This window comes from Passer domesticus, chromosome 6 (assembly GCF_036417665.1).
Source record: "Passer domesticus isolate bPasDom1 chromosome 6, bPasDom1.hap1, whole genome shotgun sequence".
Classification (NCBI taxonomy): Eukaryota; Metazoa; Chordata; class Aves; order Passeriformes; family Passeridae; genus Passer; species Passer domesticus.
In genome coordinates this window covers 53,993,989-54,011,695 of record NC_087479.1, presented here as the reverse complement: position 1 = coordinate 54,011,695, position 17,707 = coordinate 53,993,989, and the positions used below count along the sequence as shown (strand labels likewise).

Below are 17,707 nucleotides of genomic sequence, written 5' to 3'. Positions count from 1 at the left end.
GACCCCCCCAGCCCCTTTCCTCCGGGTGCCAGAGCCGCTTTCTTCCCGATTATCCTCCCCCGTTAGGACAATCCCCGTCCCGGCGCCCGCGGGGCCCTTGGCAATGACCGCGGCGTTCCCCGCAGCCCGGCGGGGGTGAGCGGGGTGGGCTGGGGGCGTGCGGAGACCCCCAGGGCCAAGCGGAGCCGCCGCCGGAGGGGAGGGGGCGGCCCGACAGCCGGAGCCCCTCGTCCCTTCCCCTCGCTCCCCTCGTCCACGAGTGGGTGCTGCCGCGGGGGCTCTCTCGGCGGGGAGAGCAGCGTCCCGGCTCCCCCCAAAAAAAGCTTTGTTTAAAACAAAGGCGCTGGGAGCGCCGGGAAGGGCCGGGAGGTAACAGGCGGATTCGCTTCCACTCCAGACCCCGGCCCGGGCCAGGTCCGAGCCCTCCCGGCTGCCACGGCATCCTCCCGGCTTTCTGCGGGACGAGGGGCGCCTGCTCGGAGCGCAGCGGGACCCTCTGTCCCCAAACCCACCGGGACACGGGGTGCTGAAGTCATTAGCGGCAGTTCGGGGACCCCCCGTAGGGACAAACCACACACGGACGTGCTGCTGGCTGATTTATTGCTCGGGAAGCGCGGATTTGGTGTTGAATCCATGAGGACGCGCCCAACAGACATGTCAGGGGTGACGAGGGGGGCTCCGGCTCCCCTCCCCCGGCTGAGTGGGGGTCGCTCCGCAGCGCTGAGGACCCGGAGGGGCAGCGCCGGTGTCGGACGGAGCCGCCCGAGCCACCCACGGCCGCACCGAGCCCCGGCCCGGCTCCGGGCAGCGTGTCTGGGGGGGTCCGCCGGGCGCGGGGCCGGCCCCTCGCCCCCCCAGTTGCAGGGCAGGGTATCTGGTTTCCCCCCCGGGCCAGCAGATCCCGCCAGCGGCGCTGGAGCAGTTGGGAAAAGCCGCCGGCCCGTCCCCGGGGGTCTGCAGCCCCTCGCCGCCTTCTCCCCTCCCCACACCCCAGCGCTGCGGCTCGGTCCGGGGTTTTCCAGCTGCCACGGCTCCCGCTGGGCCCGCACCTGAGGCAGGAGAGGAGGAGGAGGAGGAGGAGGAGGAGGAGGAGGAGGAGGGAAGCGCGGCCCGGCAGACGCGGCTCCCGCCTTCCCAAGCCGCTCTCCCCGTGCCAGCCGGCGGTGCCAGCGCGGAGCCCCGGCCCAGGGCACGGCGGGCACAGGGCACAGGCAGGTCAAGCCGCTGGGAAGCCTCATCCCCACATCCCGCTCCTCCTCCTCCTCCTCCTCCTCGCGCGGTGCCCGCAGCGGCTCCGCGTGGGCGCGGCCGTGCCCGCCCTGCCCTCGGCGCCGTCACGGGCACCGAGCTCACCTCCAGCCGGCCCGGCCTCCCAGCGCTGACCTTCGCGGCCGGGGCAGCGGGGCACGGGGGCTGGCGGGCCCCAGACACGCCGGCTGCAGCCCCAGAGCGGCGCTCGGCAGCGCCCGGCTCCGCGGGGACAGCCCGGGGCGCAGCCGTGCGGCTCGGCTGTCCCCTCCTGCCGGGCTGGCAGCAGCAGCCCAGCTGTGGCCGTCTGTCTGGGCGAGGGCGCCGTGCCATGTGCCGGGAAGGGAGCTGGAGGAGCGGGAGGGACGCTGGGACACGGCCCCGAGCCGGCCGGGTGCGAGGGAACAGCCCCGTCACCTTCCCGGCCATCCCCGGTGAGGTCCCCAGCCCCCGAGGGCTGCCAGGCTCCGCTCCCGGCCCGCATCCAGCCCGTTCCCTGGCGGGAAGAGGAGGGGTGGCCTGGCCCTGGCCCCCGCCGAGGTGTGTGTGTCACGACCGCAGCCAGCTGCGTGCTCTCCGCAGCCCCATAAAACGCCGAGCCCCGAGGCCAGAGCCCCTCCTGGGGACGCCGGCTCCGGAGGAGCCCGCCCGCTCGGCCAGAGGAGGCTCCCACACCAGCCCGTCCTCCTCCTCCTCCTCCCGGGAGGAAGGCGAGCAGCCAGGGCTCACCCCAGGAGCGGAGGAGCCGGATCCGGCTGGAGCCCGAGCCCGGGCCAAGGCAGGCCTGCGAGTCCCTGGAGCGCCGAGCTGGCCGTCCCAGCAAGCCCCAAACACGTGGGACAGGGGTTCCTGTACCTGCAGGGGATGTGGCAGCCGGGCCGGGCCCAAAATCCCGGATAAAAGGCACCGAGCACCCCAGGCAGGGAAAGGAGGAGAGGCTGTCACGGTGTGCTGGAGGACGGCAGCCACGGGGAGAGGGCTCTGCCATCCCCTTCCCGGTTCCCTGTGCTCGGGTGCCAGCCCTGCTCCGCGGCGGGGCCCCTCGGCTCGGGCTCCGGGGCCACCGGGGCCGGGAGGAGGCACGGCTGGAGGGCCCTGCTGTGAGCGCCACTCGGGTTCCTCGCAGCCACATTCCCCGGTCCCCGGAGGTGCTCACGGCCACGCTGGAGCAGCTGGGACAGCGGGAAATGTCCCTGCCCGTGGCAGGGGGGTGGGCTTAAGGTCCCCTCCAACCCAAACCATTCTGGGATTCTATGGACCACCCATGGATTCACCTGGCTAGCCCAGGATTTGCAGCGTACCCCCGCTGGAGAATTCTGGGACACCCCCAAAAATCCATCCCGGGAAGTGTTGAATGGGGCTGGGAGCAAGCTGGTGTGGTGAATGGCGTCTCTGCCCATGGCAGGGATGGAGCTGGATGGGCTTCAAGGTCCCTTCCAAGCGCAGCCATTCCGTGATTCCGTGGCATGCACAGCCGGCAGCACCTCCAGCACGGAGAGACCGTCCAGCATTAACCTATGGGAGTGGAGACAGGGATCCCCAAAACACCGGGATTCGGGAAGCGCCGGAGCAGCCGCAGGGAGCTGCAGCCCTTCCCGGGAATGCGGGAAGCGGCACCGGCACCGGGAGGTGCAGGCAGTGAGCAGAAGGGCAGCCTCGCCCGGGGTGCTGCCGGGAGCGAAGCGAGGGTCAGGGTGCTGGGAGCACAGGCACGGAGCGGCCCCGGCAGAGCCCCAGCACGGCTCGGGAGGCCCCGGCAAGGAGCCGGTGCGGGGCTCAGCGCCGGGAGCCGCGCTGAGGGGCGCGTCGAAGCCCCATTGGCTGAGCCGCACGTCAGTCAAACCGCCACCCAATAGCGCGCGGCGGGAGGCGGGGCTTACTGGCGGGGCAGCCCCGAGAGCAGCGGGGGCGAGGCCCCGCCCCTCCCACCGGTCACGTGAGGCCATCGCGCCGCGCCGTCACGCGCCCCCTCAGCGCGGACCAATCGGCTGGCGGCGGGGGCGGGACGGAGCGGAGCCCCCGGCCAATGGGGAGGCGGCCCGGGAGGGCGGGCGCGGGAAGCCGGGAAGGCAGCGGCGGGGCAGAGGCCGGAACCGCCGGGAGCGGACGGGGCGGGGGGGCCGGGGGACACCGCTGCGGGCCCGCCGGGGAGAGGCGGCACCGGCGGGGCGGGGAGGGAACAACAACCGCGGCGGGGCCCGAGCGGAGCCCGCCGGGGGCGTGGCCTAGCCCGCACGCTGCGCTGAGGGGCGGGGCCTGCTGGCGGGGGCGGGGCCCCACGTGCCCGCCCGGTGCCGGTGCCGGTGCCGGTGCCATGAAATGTGTCATCGCCGGCGGCAACGTCAAAGGTGAGCGGGGCCCGGGGAGCGCGGCCCGCCCGGGGAGCCCTGCCTGACCCCCACGCCTTCCTTCGCAGTCCTCGGCCGAGCCGTGCACTCCCTGTCCCGCATCGGCGACGAGCTCTACCTGGAGCCCACCGAGAGCGGGGTACGCAGCACCGGGGCTGGACGGGAGCTGGGGGGCACCTGCGCCCCCTCCCTCCGTGCAGGCAGTGCCAACACTGTGGCTGTGTCCGCAGCTGTCCCTCCGTGCTGTCAACTCCTCCCGTTCTGCCTTCGCCTCCTTCCTCTTCGCACCCCTCTTCTTCCAGCTGTACGAGCCGGGCAGCGCCGGGCCCGACGCGGAGCTCTTCCGATGCAAAGTGCACATGAAGGTGCAGTGCCCTGCCCCGGCCCCCCCGAGCTCCTCGCTGTTCCAGGGGCCCCGGGCAGGTGACATTCCCCATACCCATGCCCACAGTCCTTCCTGGGCGTATTCCGCTCGCTGCCCTCGCTGGAGAAGTCGGTGGGGAAGTGCCTCATCCTGCTCAAGCCCCGTGCCAGCCGCCTGGTCCTGCAGCTCCACTGCAAGTACGGTGAGTGCCAGCGGGGACAGCCCTGCCGGGTGACGCGGCACGCTGGCCTCCCGCCCCGCTGAGCCCTGTCCCCCTGCCAGGTGTCACCAAGACACACAACCTGGCCTTCCAGGAGTGCGAGCGGCTGCAGGCCGTGTTCGACACCCAGCGCTGCGCCAGCCGCCTCTGCGCCCCGGCACGGTGAGGGCACACCACGGGGGCGGCCCGGGGGGGGCACAGTGAGATGAGGGCACACAGAAGGAGGGGGCCCAGCCGGCCCCACAGGATTTGGGGTGCTCAGCCCCCTCCTGTGCCCCTCAGGGTGCTGGCAGAGGCCGTGGTTCACTTTCCCCTGACGCTGGCTGAGGTGACACTGGGGACTGGCCCTGGTGGCAAAATCAGCCTGCGGAACTACGTGGAGGACGAGGCAGGTGAGTCCTGTAGGGTTAAGGGGGTCCCCTCCCCACCTTGGGGTGCCCTCCAGCCCCGCACCCACCCCGTTCCCCCCTCCAGAGCCGAGCAAGACGATGGTGACAGAGCTGTGGCTGGCCGAGGACGAGTTCCAGTCGGTGGCCGTGGCCCCGGGCTCCCACATCACCTTCTGCCTCAAGGAGTTCCGTGTGAGTCCCCAGCTAAGCCCCCAGCCCTGTGTCACCCCCTGGCCCCCCTCACCCTCCCCTCTGTCCCCAGGGCCTGCTGAGCTTCGCCGAGGCCTCCAACCTGCCCCTCACCATCCACTTTGACGAGCCCGGCAGGTAGGAGCGGTCACCACGTCCCCACCCCGTGCCAGCCCTGTCCCCAGCACCCCCTCAGCCCCTCTGTGTGCCCAGGCCGGTGATCTTCACCCTGGATGACGCTGTCCTGGAGGTTCACCTGGTGCTGGCCACCCTCTCTGACCTGGAAAGCAAGTCCCAGTCCCCTTCGACCAACGGGTAAGCCCCAGATGAGCCCTCCAGCGGCCACGGGCAGGAAGCAGAGTGAGCATTCCCAATCCTGCTCTGTCCCCACCAGCGTGTCCCACCTGCCCGCCCCGTCAGACGACTTCGCTGACGACCTGGAGTCCTACATGGCTGCCATGGAAACCAGCGAGGGGTGGTCAGAGGGGCCCCCCAGCCCCCCCTTCCCCCTGCGCACCCCCCAGCCAGCCAAGAGCAAACCCCAGGAGGAGGAGGAGGAGGAGGAGGAGGAAGGAGCTGTGCCAGGGACCCCCCCACACAAGAAGGTGAGGGATGGGTGTGCCTGGGGGCAGGGGGTGGGCAGAGCCTCCTCCTGACCCCCCCATTTCTCCCCACAGTTTCGCTCCCTGTTTTTTGGCTCGGTGATGACACCAGGAAAGCCTGGCCCGGCCACCGCCCAGGAGGTGCTGGCGGAGGACAGCGATGGAGAAAGCTGAGCCCCGAGTCACTGCCACCCCCAGCCTCCATCCAACCACCAGGACAGGCACCCCCCAGTGACCCATTACAAGTTTATTCCTCAAAAAATCCTCCTGCCCCCCCCTCCGCTGCCACCCCAGGGCTGGGCTCTGGGCTCCCCCCTCGCCCCAGCACTCCCTGCCCTGGGCCTGGATTTGCTTTGGTGGAGCGTGGCTGGGGGGGGGGCAGGATCCTACAAATAAAAAAACGAGTCGAAAGAAAAGCGACCTGATGCTTGGGCGGGGGGCTGGGGGGCGTGGGCAGCACGGGGGCGGCTCCCAGCTCATTTCTTGGCTTTGGCAGAGTTTCGGGGAGGGGTGACGGGGCGCCCGGCGGGGTTCAGCCCGCTGAACTGCCCGTATTTGCCTTTGTTCTTGTCGGCCGGCTTCAAAATCTGCGGGGGAAGGGGCAAAGAAATCCGTGAACTCCCGCCCCAGCTCTCCACTCCCCAGGAGGGCAGAGCTCCCTGCAGCCCTCCCGGCAGGAATTGGGGGTGTTTCCCCAGCCTGGGCTCACCTGGAAAGAGCACATGAGGGTCTCATCCACGCTCATCATGGCGCCGGCGTTGTCGAACTCGCCGCAGTAGTTGGGGGCCGAGAAGAGGGTGACGAGCTGGCGCTTGGCGAAGAACTCGTAGCCGTCCTCCACCACCTGGGGGGGCACGGGGTTGGCAAAAATCCACCTCCCCTGGCCACCATCCACCTGCCCCGGCAAATTCCCAGTCCCCCGGGCTGAATATCCAGCCCTGTGTACCAGGGTGAACACTCCCTGCCCTGCGGCAAATGGCCACGGCTGGGACAAACACGCACTGCCCCAGGGCAGGTATCCATCTCCAGAGTGATTATCCAACCTCTGGGAGGGACAGCCACCTCCAAGGGTGACTATTCATCCCTCCTGGGCAAATAGTTTGACATCAGAGCAAACACCCAAATGCTGAGGGGTAAATACCCAAATCCCAGGGCAAACGCCCCCAGAATTCCCACCCACAGGCTCCTGGGGTACACGCTGCCCTCAGAGGGGAAATACTCGGGGTAGAACCACCTGACACCCACTGGAGACCCAAACCCACGTGTCCCCAGCGTCTGGGGGTCCCGGGGTACCTGGTGTGCCCGGCAGATGAGGTCCAGGTCGTGCTTGTGCAGGAATTTGGCCACCACCTCGGCCCCGAAGGTGAAGGAGACCCCACGGTCGTTCTCCCCCCAGCCCTGCACGTCCTTGTCGGGGTCGGACCAGAGCAGGTCACAGAGCAGCCCCTGATCCGGGACATCCGTGGGCCGCATGATCCGCCGGATCTGCTCCATCGACTGCAGGTCTGGGGACAGCCCTGCGCGACAGGGGCACCCCCAGAGCTCAGCAGGGAGATCCCACCCCTCCCTCCTCCAGCCCGCCCAAATCCCTGGGAAGGGCCATTCCCACCTCCGTGGCAGCAGAAGATCTTCTCATCCACGATGGCGGCAATGGGCAAACAATTGAAGCAGTCGGTGAAGGTCTTCCAGAGCTTGATGTTGTATCTTCTCTTGCCTGAGGGGGACAGAGGGGGCTTGGAGGTGACCCTGGGGACAGCGTGGGGGTGGGCAGGACATGGAAGGGCAGGAGGACACGGAGGAAGGGCGGGAAGACACGGCAGGGAGGGAGGGAGCTCACAGGTGGGGTCAGTGTGGACAGCACTGGGACAACACGGGGAAAGGGGAGCCCACAGATGGGCTGCTGGGGGGCACAGGCCGGGCACTCACACTCGTCATAGAAGCCATAGATGCGGTTGATGCTGGCACACTCGTGGTTGCCCCGCAGCAGGAAGAAGTTCTCGGGGTACTTGATCTTGTAGGCGAGCAGCAGGCAGATGGTCTCCAGAGACTGCTTGCCCCGATCCACGTAGTCCCCCAGAAACAGGTAATTGCTCTCAGGGGGGAAGCCCCCGTACTCAAAGAGCCTCAGGAGGTCGTAGTACTGCCCGTGGATGTCACCTGGGGGGGGACACGGGCTGTGAGTGGCACCCTGCAGCCCCCCATGCCACCCCACTGCTGCCCAGCAGCCCCGCAGGACTCACCGCAGATCTTGAGGGGTGCCTCCAGCTCCAGCAGGATGGGCTGGCTCAGGAAGATCTCCCGGGACTTGAGGCACAGCCCGCGGATCTCGTTCTCCGTCAGCTGCACGTTCTTCCCCGGCCGCGACCCTTGGACTGCTCCCAGCACAGAGAACGGGATCAGGGATCCCCAAGCGCTCCGGGACCCCCAGGAGCCGCTGCTCTACCTGCCCCGGCCCTCCCTGCCCGTGTCCCGCACGCCCTGCGGGCTCAGCCCCAGCCCCTCAGGCGCCCCGGTGCCCTCCCGCTCCCCTCGGCGGGGCACAGACCCTTTGGGGACCCCCATTTCCTCCCGCCCCTCCCGCGGGGCACACACCTGTTCGGGATCCCCCCCTCACATCCTCCACGTCCTCCGGACTCACCTCCAGCTCCCCAGACCCCACGGGGACCCCCCAAAACCCTTCCCAGCCCTGACCCCCCCCAAACCACCGCGGCCTAGCCCGCCCCCGCCAGGCCCAGGCCGCGGACCCCCCCGCGGCGTCGGGACACGGCCCGAGCCGGCCCCGAGAGGTTCCCCGAGCGGAGGGAGGCTGTCCCGGCGCTGGGGGGGGCGGCGGGGGCCGCTCACCCTCCAGGAGGCGGCTGATGATGGAGTCGAGGTTGAGCTTCTCGGTGTCCGCCATGGCCGCCCGCGCGCCGCCCCGCCCCGCGCGCCCGCCCAGAGCGGCCCCGGCGCGCGTGGCGCCCCCTGCGGGCTGGGAGGACTCACGGCAGCGGGGCTGTCCCCGCGTCCCGCTGTCCTCGCGTCCCGCTGTCCCCGCGTCCCGCTGTCCCCTCGGCAGCCGTGTCCCAGCCCCGCAGGGACGGGAAACGGGGACAGCATGGCGGGGGGGCCCACAGCAGGGAGCCACGGCGGTGTCTCAGAGGCAGGGGGACAGCCGTGGGGAGGGGACACGCTCCCCAGGGAAACACTCCGGGCAGGGGAACATCCCGGGAAAGGTGACACCCCGGGCAAAGGGACATCCCCGGCAGAGGGACATGGCTGGGAAGGGGAACGTCCCGGGAAAGGGGATACCGCGGTAAAGGGATAATCCCGGGCAAGGGAACACCGCGGGCAGAGAGCCTTCCCTGGAAAGGAGGACGTCCCGGGAAAGGGGACATCCTGGGAAAGGGGACATCCCGGGCAAGAGAACAACCCGGGCAGGCGGACACGGGGGACAGAGGGGACACGGACTCGTGTCCTGGGCCTGGGGGCACAGGGCTAGAGAGGAGAGGGAAGGGAAGAGCCTCGGCACAGACAGCGGCTCCCGGGACTGCGAGGGGACAGGAGGGGACACGGAGGCAAGCGGGGATCCGCATCCCGGTCCTGGGAGCACAGCGACAGCCTGGGGACACGGGAGGGACAGGATGCTTGGTAGAGCGCAGGGATGTCCCCGCCCGGGGACCCTGGGGACACCGTGGGGAGCAGCGCCGCGCTGTTGCCGGGTGACTGTTGCCACCCCGAGGTCCCCGGGCACACCCCGAAGGGCGGGCTCCCACTGGGGACACGGGGGAGGGTGACACATTCGCGGAGGGTGGCAGCGGCAGGGACGGGCTCACGGCTGTCCCATGTCCCCACTGGCCGTGCCGTGCCGTGCCACGCCATGCCATTCCCGGGGTGCCATTCCCTGGGTGCCGCGCCGTGCCGCTCCCCGTGTCCCATTCCATGTCGTGCGGGGAGGTCGCGAATAGCTCCCGGGGCCTGCCCTGACATTTCTGCTCCGCGGTGTCAGTTTTACAGCCGGCCCCGGCTGACCCCGGGCTGGCCCCGTCCCTGCCCCCGGACACTTGTCCCCTGTCCCCCTCCCCGTCCCGTGTCCCGCTCCCCACCCCAGCCCCTTGTCCCCGTCTCTCGGCGGTGGCACCCCGGCCCCGCCACCCTCGCCCGCGCTGTCCCCTTCGCTCTGCCACCCCCTTGGGTGTCCCGGTCCCGCCGGTGCCCCCGGTCCCGCCCCGCCCCGCCCCGCCCGAGCAGGACACGGCGGAGCCGCCACCGCCGGGACCGGAGCGGGCAGAGCCGCTGCGACAGCACCAGGACAGACCGACACCGGCAGACACCGACAGACACCGACAGACAGACACCGGCAGACACCGGCAGACACCGGCACCGGCGGTGGGTGCGGGCGGCACGGGGGGATGCGGGCGGGTTTGGGGGGCAGCGGGAGGGGGTCGGGTGTGTGCGCACACCTGGGACACGCGGCAGGTGACAGCGCAGGTGACAGGTGGGTGATGGTGTTCACGACGCGGCGGGGGTGGCAGGGTGCGGGTGACAGGGTACAGGTGACAGGTGGGTGATGTGCGCGACAAGTGGTGGTTGGCAGCGCGGGTGGCAGTGCAGGTGGCAGTGCAGGTGACAGGGTGCCGGTGATGGTGCGGTGTCGCAGCGTGGGGGACGATGCGTGTGACAGGGCGTGAGTGACAGGTGCGGGTGACAGGACCCTGGCGGTGGTACAGGTGACGGTGTGTGCCGGGTTGTGGGCGACAGGGTGCACGTGACATTCAGGTGACAGTGCGGGCGGCAGGGTGACAGCGCGGGTGACAGCGCGTGCAGGACTCGGCGGCGCGGCAGCCGCGCTGGTGGCCCCGCGCCTGCCGGCGGCGGTGACGGTGACAGTGACACTGACGCCGCGGGCAGCTGGAACTAAGCCGGGGGACGTGCGTGCTGGCAGCTCCGCCACGCTGGGGACAGGGGGACAGGAAGGGGGGGAGGACGAGGGGCGTGCCCAGCCGGGGGACGCGGGACAGGGGGACAGGGGGACAGGAGAGCCCCGTCCGGCTGAGCCACCCCCCGGCTCCCGCTGAGGCAGCTCGCTGGTGACGGGGACAGGGACACGGACAGGGGTGCCAGCGCCTGGCGCGAGGTGGCAGAGGGGACAATGGCGCTCTGTGTCGCCTAATCCGGGGCACGGGGCCGGGGGTTGGCACCCCGGGGTGGCGCGGGGGGGGTTTAAAGGCCAGAGCGGCCGGTGTCCCCTGTGCCAGGCGTCCCCGAGCCCTCGTCCCCTGCGCGCTCTCAGGCCACGGCTCCCACCCCAAGGTACCGGCGACACAGCTGTCCCAGCTTGGGGACAGCAGCAGCAGCTCCCAGCTGGGGATGGAGGGGGACAGGGCGGTCCTGAGGCTGGGGCGGGCGCGGACTTCCAGGGACCCCCGTGACGGGGTTTTGGGGGGTCCTTGTGCCACGCCACCGAGCTGCGTGTCCCCTAACGCTGTCACCCGCCGGGCTTGGGGACACCCTGGCTGCCAGCGGGCTCCGTGCCTCAGTTTCCCTCTGAGCCCAGCTCTGCTGGGCACCTGCTGGGAGCGGGGGCACCCGGAGGGGGTGGGGACACCCCGGACCTGGGTCTGCACCCGCAGGGCACCCTGGCACCCCCGGCATGGGGAGGTGCCCCCGGCTGTGCTGAGCTGGCACAGGATTACACTAAGCCGGAGGCGCCGGGGCCAGCGGGGCTGGCACCGAGGGGACAACCTGAGGCCACCGTGACTGGCACCGAGGGGTCAATCTGGGGCCGCCAGTCCTGTCAACGAGGGGACAAGCTGGGGCCACAGGCACTGGCACCGAGGGGGTCAGTCTCGGGACACTGGGACTAGCACTGAGGGGACAAGGTGACGACACGGAGCTGGCACCGAGGCGTGCCCCAGGAAGCGTGCCAGGCTCTGGTGGGTGCCGCAGGACGGGTCCCCCCGCTGGAGCTGGGGTTGGGGCTCCCAGCACCGCCGGGGGGTGGCCGGGGAGGGGTGGCAGGTCCCCAGGGAGCCGCGCTGACTGTGCCTGTCCTTCTCTTGCAGCCCCCGTGTCACCAGGATGGTGAGTGGCCCCCGGGTGGGGGGTCCGGGCGGAGGTGGGTGCCCCATCCCGGGATCCCGGCGGTGCCGGGCACTGGCGCGGGGCAGCGGGCGGCGCGGCGTGCCGTGCCCACCCGCCGCGTGACCCCGCGGGGACAAGGGGACGCTTTGTCCCAGAGCTGGCGGCCCCGGCGGCTGGCACTGCCCCGCTGTCCCCGAGGCGGTGGCGCCGTGCCCGGCGCCCGCAGCCCCCCAGCACCCCGACGCCCCCACCCCACGGGCGGGCACCGCCGTGTCCCGTGCCAGCCCCCCGTGTCCGCCCCGTGCCCACCCGGGCTCTGTCCACCTGCCAGCCCCCGAACCCCGGGCCAGCCCCAGACCACCCCCTTACCCCCGTGCCAGCCCCGTGCCAGCCCTGTCCCTGCTCCCGCAGCTCTCGACGTCGCAGGCGAGCCCGGAGCGGGTGCCCAGCCCGGAGGAGCAGGAGTGGGCCGGGCCCGAGGCGCTGTGCCCGGGCTGGCTGGAGGACGAGGCCCCCGATGGCGAAGTGCCCGGGGACAGCGGGGACCCCGACGGTGCCACCCACGCCTACGAGCGGCTCCAGAGCGCCCTGCGCCAGGAGGGGCTGCCCCCCACGCTGGACTGCTCCGCGGAGCCCCGCACGGGTTGGGGACACGGGGGTGGCAGGGACGGGGCTGGTGATGGGGGAATGGTGCCAGGCTGGGGACACGGGGGTGGCAGGGACAGTGTTACGGGCTCGGTGCCAGGCTGGGGACACGGGGGTGGCAGGGACAGTGTTAAGGGCTCGGTGCCAGGCTGGGGACACGGGGGTGGCAGGGACAGTGATGCGGGCGCAGTGCCAGGCTGGGATAGGGGGGTGGCAGGGATAAGGGTGGCAATGAGGATGCGGTGCCAGGCTAGGGACACAGCGGGTTTGGGGGCTCCCAGCCACACTGCACTGCCACCAGGGCAGGGTGGCGCCAGGGTCCGCACCCCGGGGTTGTTAACCCTTCCCTTCCCGGCAGGATTTGGCCCTCTGGACATGACCGTTTGCATCCTGGGCTCCCCCACCCCCTTCCTGCCCGTCCTGCTGGAGGGTGGCACCCGCTGCCCAGGTGGGTGCCATCCCTTTGTCCCCACCCCGCATGAGACACCCCTGAGCCAACAGCAGGGCTCCCCACGCCCGCCTGTGCTGCCTGACCCAGACTGTGAGGGAAACTGAGGCAGGGGAGCAGGGTGGCAGCAGCCCCCCGTATCCTGTTATTCCCAGTACACACCAGTCCAGCAGCAACCTCCCGCTCCACACCCCCTGCCCCCGCAGCACCACCCCCACGGGGGGCAGTTCAGGGCAGGGGTGCCCCCGCCCACCCCCGCGCCCACCCGCAGGTGCCATGGTGCTGTGCCTGTCCCCCGCCTGGGCCAGCCGGGTGCCATCGGAGTCGTCCCCAGGCGCCTGGTCCCTGCTGCTCTCCCGGGGCGTCTCCTTCAGGGCGGGGGGGCACAGCGCCCTGGAGACCTTCGTGCCCCCGCGCCGCGCCAACTACGTGACGGGCACCTTCGCGCCGGGGGACCCCGAGGGCGGCTGGGTGGGCGAGCTGGCCCGTGACCTCGACTGCCCCACGGGGGGCTCGGTCCCGCTCGCCCACCGCCTCGAGGACACGCTGGTCACCCGCTGGGTGCTGGCGGCTCGCGCCGGCCTGCCCGTGCCCCCCACGCTGGCCTTTGTCCTGGGGGCCAGGGGGGACCTGCCCGCCGAGCCCGTGGCCCCCGGGGTGAGGCTGGTGCGGCTGCAGGACCCGCAGGGCCAGCAGAGCCTGGTGCAGGAGGAGGTGGGCGCCTTCCTGGGGGGCACCGCCATGGAGCCCTACGGCCAGGTGGGCACGGCAGGGCTGGGCGCTGCCGGTGGCACCGGGGGGCACGGGGAAGCACGGGGGCACACATGGGCGGTGGGGTGGATGTTAGGGTGGCGTCCAGGTGGCACTGGGGGGCATGGGGTGACAGGGGTGCGTGCGGGTGGTGGGGTGGCACAAGGTGACGCGGGGCTGGGGGCAGGCGGCGGGCCGGCTGCCGGGGTGGCACCGGGTGGCACGGGGTGGCACGGGGTGACACGGAGGTGCTCGCAGGTGGTGGTGCGGCCGGCCGGGTGGCGGTGGCGGGGGACAGGCACCCGCAGCACCCACAGGAAGGAGGAGGGGGCGGCGGTGGCACAGGCGGTGGGTGCCCGGCTCCGGGGGCTGACAGAGGAGGACAGCGTCCTGCTGGAGGCCATGGTGCCCACCGCCCGCCTGCCCGTGCCCCCCCCACGTAAGGCCCCCGCCCTCGGGCGCCCACCACCCTGGGAGGGGGGGGAAGAGTCCCCCGGGGTCCCTCGGGTCCCTGCAGCTCTGCCAGCCACGTGTCTGTCCCCTGGGGCGGGTGGGTGGGGGGCATCGGGGGTGCCCAAATTACTGGGGTCCTGGGGGAGGGCTCGAGGGTCACCCTGGACACCCACAGTCCCATGGGTTAGGGCTGGGGGACAGTTTGCCACCTTGGACCCCCACAGACCCATGGGGAGAGGTGGGGAAGGTCACCCCGGACCCCCACGGTCCCCTGGGGCTGGGCAGGGTGTTGGGGTGACCCCCTCTGACTCCCGACAGTCCCGTGGGGCTGGGGATGACAGTGGCCGTGCTGTACCCCTCACTCCCTGGGGCTGGGCTTGGCCGGGGCCACCACGGTGCCGCAGGGAGTGCCAAAAGGCCCCGCAGGAGGGGGAGGTCGGGCAGGGCCACCCTGTCCCCGCATGGCGGCCGTGCCTGCCCTGTCCCTTGCCCCCCAGGCAGCCCAGCCCCGCGGCTGCCCATGGCCCTGCGCATCTGCACCCTCGTCTGCAGGTCCTGGGGGGACCGGCCGCAGCTCTGCCAGGTACGGCATGTCCCCACACCCCGCTGGCTCGGTGCGTCCCCAGCCTGTGATGGCTGTCCCCGTGTCCTGGTGGCCCTGGCTGTCCCCAGGATTGGAGGCCATCCACATCCATGCCTCGGGCCAGCGTGTCACCCCAGGTCCCTACGCCCTGGCGGCAGCTGCGTCCCCAGGCTGTGGGTCGGCAGCCAATGGTGGCAGGCGGTGTCCCCGCACACACCCGGGTGTCGCCGTGTCCCCGCAGGTGGCCTGCGCCGTGGGACGCGCGGAGAGCCCGGTGCGTCACGGCGCGGCGCTGCCCCAGGGCCTGGACTCCAGCCTGCAGCAGTGGGGGGTGGTGGCCCCCAGCCAGCGCCAGGCGCTGGCCACGCGGCTGCGGGAGGCCACCGAGGCCGCCGCGGCCGCCCTCCTGGCCAGCGAGGCCGAGCTGAGCCCGCGGCAGCGCGGCGGCGGCCGAGCCCGCACCGACATCCTGGGTGAGCGCGGCGTCCGGGGCCCGCGGTCGCCCCGCGGTGCTGAGCCCGGTGTCACCGTCATTGTCACCATCCCCAGGCGTGGACTTCCTGCTGGCGAGCGTGGATGAGGCGCTGGAGCTGGTGGCCCTGGCCGCGAACGGGCAGCGGTGCCTGGAGACCTGCGCGCTGGCCGAGGCCATGGGGCGCGGCGTGGGCCAGCCCCGCGGGGAGCTGCCGCGCCTGCTGGCCGAGGCGCTGCTGCACCGGGCGCAGCGACACCTGGTCGAGGGCAAGGACATCCTGCTCATCGGGGCCGGGGGCGTCAGCAAGAGCTTCGTGTGGGAGGCGGCCCGCGACTACGGGCTGAGGGTGAGCGGCGGCGGGCGGTGGGGGGCGGCGGGGCCGGGGCCGGCGGTGCCCCGGTGACGCCTCTCCGGGGCCGCAGATCCACCTGGTGGAGTCGGACCCGGAGCACTTCGCGGCGGGGCTGGTGCACACCTTCCTGCCCTACGACAGCCGGGAGCACCGGCGCGACGAGGAGCACGCCGAGCGGGTGCTGGAGCTGCTGCGCTCCCGGGGGCTGCGGCCCCACGCCTGCCTCTCCTACTGGGACGACTGCGTGGTGCTGGCGGCCCTGGTGTGCCAGGGGCTGGGGCTCCGCGGCCCCGCGCCCGCCGCCGTGCGGGTGGCCAAGCAGAAGAGCCGCACGCACCGGCACCTGCAGCGCTGCCGCCGCGGCCGCCCGCCGCCCGCCGCCTTCGCCGTGCCCTGCCGCCGCCTGCGGAGCCACGGCGACGTGGAGCGGGCGGCGGGCGCCGTGCCCTTCCCCGCCGTGGCCAAGCTGGAGTTCGGCGCGGGCGGCGTGGGCGTGCGGCTGGTGGAGGACGCCGGGCAGTGCCACGCTCACGCCGCCCGGCTCTGGAGGGACCTGCGCGACGACGCCGACCACCCGGGCATCGGGCTGGGCTGGGGCAACGCCATGCTGCTCATGGAGTACGTGCCGGGCACCGAGCACGACGTGGACCTGGTGGTCTTCGAGGGGCGGCTGCTGGGCGCGTGGGTGTCGGACAACGGCCCCACGCGTGTCCCCGCCTTCCTGGAGACGGCGGCCTGCCTGCCCTCGTGCCTGCCCGCCGACCGGCAGGCGCAGCTGGTGCGGGCGGCGCTGCAGTGCTGCCGGGCGTGCGGGCTGCGCGACGGCGTCTTCAACGTGGAGCTCAAGCTGGGCCCGGCGGGGCCGCGCCTGCTGGAGATCAACCCCCGCATGGGGGGCTTCTACCTGCGCGACTGGATCCGCGAGGTCTACGGCCCCGACCTGCTGCTGGCCGCCGTGCTGGTGGCGCTGGGCGTGCCGCCCGTGCTGCCCGCCCGGCCCGCGCCCCGCACGCACCTGGCCGGGGTGATGTGCCTGGCGTCCGAGCACGGCGACAGCCTGGCGGCCGGCGGCGGCATGCGGGCTCTGCGGGAGCTGCACGGCCGCGGGCTCGTCCGCCTCAACCGGCTCTTCGAGGAGCCCGAGGGGGCCGGCGAGTACGAGGAGCCGCTGCTGAGCGTGGCGTGCGCCGGGGCCACGCTGGCCGAGGCCTGCGAGCGCCTGCTGGGGCTCTGCCAGGGGCTGGGCATCGACTCCCCGCGGTATCCCGTGGAGCATTTCTTGTCCCACTTCAAATAGCGCCGGGCAGGCAGCGGGGACGGCGGGGGAATGGGTGCCCCGGCACCCGTTCCCGCCGCCCCGCCGCCCCTCCCCGGCATCCCCCGGCGCCCCCATCCCGTGGCCTGGCACGCCATGTCCTGGCACCCCCGTACCGCCCCGGAGCAGTCACCGGGCCTGCCACCCCATTGCCTGGCACTCCCCTTCCTCCTGGCACTCCATCCCCTGGCATCCCCTCGCTCCCCTGGCAGCCCATCCCCCGGCATCCTGACATCCCATCCACTGGGATCCCCCTGTTAACCCGGCACGCCATCCCCTGGCATCTCCGACTCTCCTGGTGCCCATCCCCTGGCATCCTGAAACCCCATCTCCTGGCACCCCCCACACTACTGTGACACCCCAATCCCCGGCATGCCCCATGTCCTGGCACCACATTCCCTGGCATCCCCGTCCATCCTGGCACTTCATCCTTCCACCACACTGACACCCCCTCTCCCAGTCCAGGCGCCCCATCCCCTGGCATCCCTCCATTACCCTGGCACCCCATCCCCTGGCATCCCTCCGTTACCCTGGCACCCCATCCCCTGGCATCCCTCCGTTACCCTGGCACCCCATCCCCGGCTCCCCAGCGTCCCTCCCTGTCCCCCTGCCCTGTCCCTGCAGTCTCTACCCCCTGTCCCTGGGGGGACACTGTCCCCGTGCTGTCCCCATGCCATCCCCAGGGTGGGGCAGCCAGGACCCCCAGGGCACCCAGGCCACCCCACAGAGCAGCAGGTGAAGCGTGAGGTGTGCTGGCACCTGCTGGCACAGGGAGACCCTGCAGCAACAAACTGTTATGGGGGGACCCCATAATGACAAAAAATTATTGGGACACCCCACAGCAACAAAGAAACGTGGGGAGACCCCGCAATAACACGCCAGCAAGGGGAGACCCCACAGGAGCAGACTGAGGTGGGGACACCCCACAGTGACACCCTCCAAGGGAAGATCCTACAATAACAAACGGGGAGACCCCACGGTAGCAAAGCAGTGTGGGGACACCCTACAGCAGCACAGCCTGAGAGGGAGACCCCACGATAACAAACTGGCACGGGGAGACCCTACAATGATAGACCTGCACCAGGGAACCCTACAACAACAGAGGGGTACCCAGGGATTCCCTGGAGAAAATCCTCTGGGAAGACTTGTGTGACGTGATATAGGGCTGTCACTGGGGAGGCCCTACAGTAACACCAGTGACTCTACACCAACACCCAGCCCCTGAAATGTCTGAGATCCTACAAAAACACCAGGGACCCTACG

At 71.5% G+C, this 17,707-nt stretch overlaps 3 protein-coding genes across 7 annotated transcripts; 2 read left to right on the top strand and 1 right to left on the bottom strand.

Moving 5' to 3' along the window:
* Nucleotides 1-3,353: 3,353 nt before the first annotated feature.
* On the top strand, nt 3,354-5,776 carry RAD9A (RAD9 checkpoint clamp component A). Its single transcript, XM_064425825.1, has 11 exons — nt 3,354-3,596; nt 3,665-3,735; nt 3,827-3,961; nt 4,048-4,162; nt 4,243-4,342; nt 4,463-4,572; nt 4,655-4,761; nt 4,832-4,896; nt 4,972-5,073; nt 5,153-5,363; nt 5,436-5,776. Exons 1-11 carry the CDS (start codon nt 3,563-3,565, stop codon nt 5,532-5,534), a joined length of 1,149 nt encoding a protein of 382 aa, XP_064281895.1. The 5' UTR covers nt 3,354-3,562; the 3' UTR covers nt 5,535-5,776.
* On the bottom strand, nt 5,593-8,341 carry PPP1CA (protein phosphatase 1 catalytic subunit alpha). The gene is made up of 7 exons (XM_064425826.1): nt 8,205-8,341; nt 7,601-7,732; nt 7,287-7,517; nt 6,970-7,074; nt 6,654-6,877; nt 6,070-6,204; nt 5,593-5,947 (listed from the first exon to the last, which is right to left on the bottom strand). The coding sequence occupies exons 1-7, from the start codon at nt 8,257-8,259 to the stop codon at nt 5,837-5,839; spliced, it is 993 nt and encodes a 330-aa protein (XP_064281896.1). The 5' UTR covers nt 8,260-8,341; the 3' UTR covers nt 5,593-5,836.
* Nucleotides 8,342-8,842: 501 nt separating this feature from the next.
* On the top strand, nt 8,843-16,572 carry CARNS1 (carnosine synthase 1). Of its 5 annotated transcripts, none has more exons than XM_064425813.1 (10): nt 8,843-9,728; nt 11,405-11,423; nt 11,835-12,066; nt 12,427-12,516; nt 12,788-13,275; nt 13,525-13,705; nt 14,217-14,302; nt 14,544-14,775; nt 14,852-15,123; nt 15,200-16,572. In XM_064425813.1, exons 1-10 carry the CDS (start codon nt 9,004-9,006, stop codon nt 16,424-16,426), a joined length of 3,552 nt encoding a protein of 1,183 aa, XP_064281883.1. In that variant the 5' UTR covers nt 8,843-9,003; the 3' UTR covers nt 16,427-16,572. The 5 variants fall into 5 exon arrangements, with proteins under 5 accessions (XP_064281883.1, XP_064281886.1, XP_064281884.1 ...); XM_064425816.1 differs by lacking the exon at nt 8,843-9,728 and adding an exon at nt 9,746-10,476; XM_064425814.1 differs by lacking the exon at nt 8,843-9,728 and adding an exon at nt 10,559-10,652.
* The last annotated feature ends 1,135 nt before the right edge of the window (nt 16,573-17,707 follow it).

Excerpts from the sequence above, each read along its gene's own strand:
- RAD9A (XM_064425825.1), top strand. The coding sequence starts at position 3,563 with ATGAAATGTGTCATCGCCGGCGGCAACGTCAAAG. Across the intron at positions 3,597-3,664 it reads CGCCGGCGGCAACGTCAAAG|TCCTCGGCCGAGCCGTGCAC; the intron begins GTGAGCGGGGCC and ends CTTCCTTCGCAG. Across the intron at positions 4,163-4,242 it reads GCAGCTCCACTGCAAGTACG|GTGTCACCAAGACACACAAC; the intron begins GTGAGTGCCAGC and ends TCCCCCTGCCAG.
- PPP1CA (XM_064425826.1), bottom strand. The coding sequence starts at position 8,259 with ATGGCGGACACCGAGAAGCTCAACCTCGACTCCATCATCAGCCGCCTC. Across the intron at positions 7,733-8,204 it reads CATCAGCCGCCTCCTGGAGG|TCCAAGGGTCGCGGCCGGGG; the intron begins GTGAGCGGCCCC and ends TGCTGGGAGCAG. Across the intron at positions 5,948-6,069 it reads CCCTCATGTGCTCTTTCCAG|ATTTTGAAGCCGGCCGACAA; the intron begins GTGAGCCCAGGC and ends CTTCCCCCGCAG.
- CARNS1 (XM_064425813.1), top strand. The coding sequence starts at position 9,004 with ATGTCCCCGCCCGGGGACCCTGGGGACACCGTGGGGAGCAGCGCCGCG. Across the intron at positions 12,067-12,426 it reads CTCCGCGGAGCCCCGCACGG|GATTTGGCCCTCTGGACATG; the intron begins GTTGGGGACACG and ends CCTTCCCGGCAG. Across the intron at positions 13,276-13,524 it reads CCATGGAGCCCTACGGCCAG|GTGGTGGTGCGGCCGGCCGG; the intron begins GTGGGCACGGCA and ends AGGTGCTCGCAG.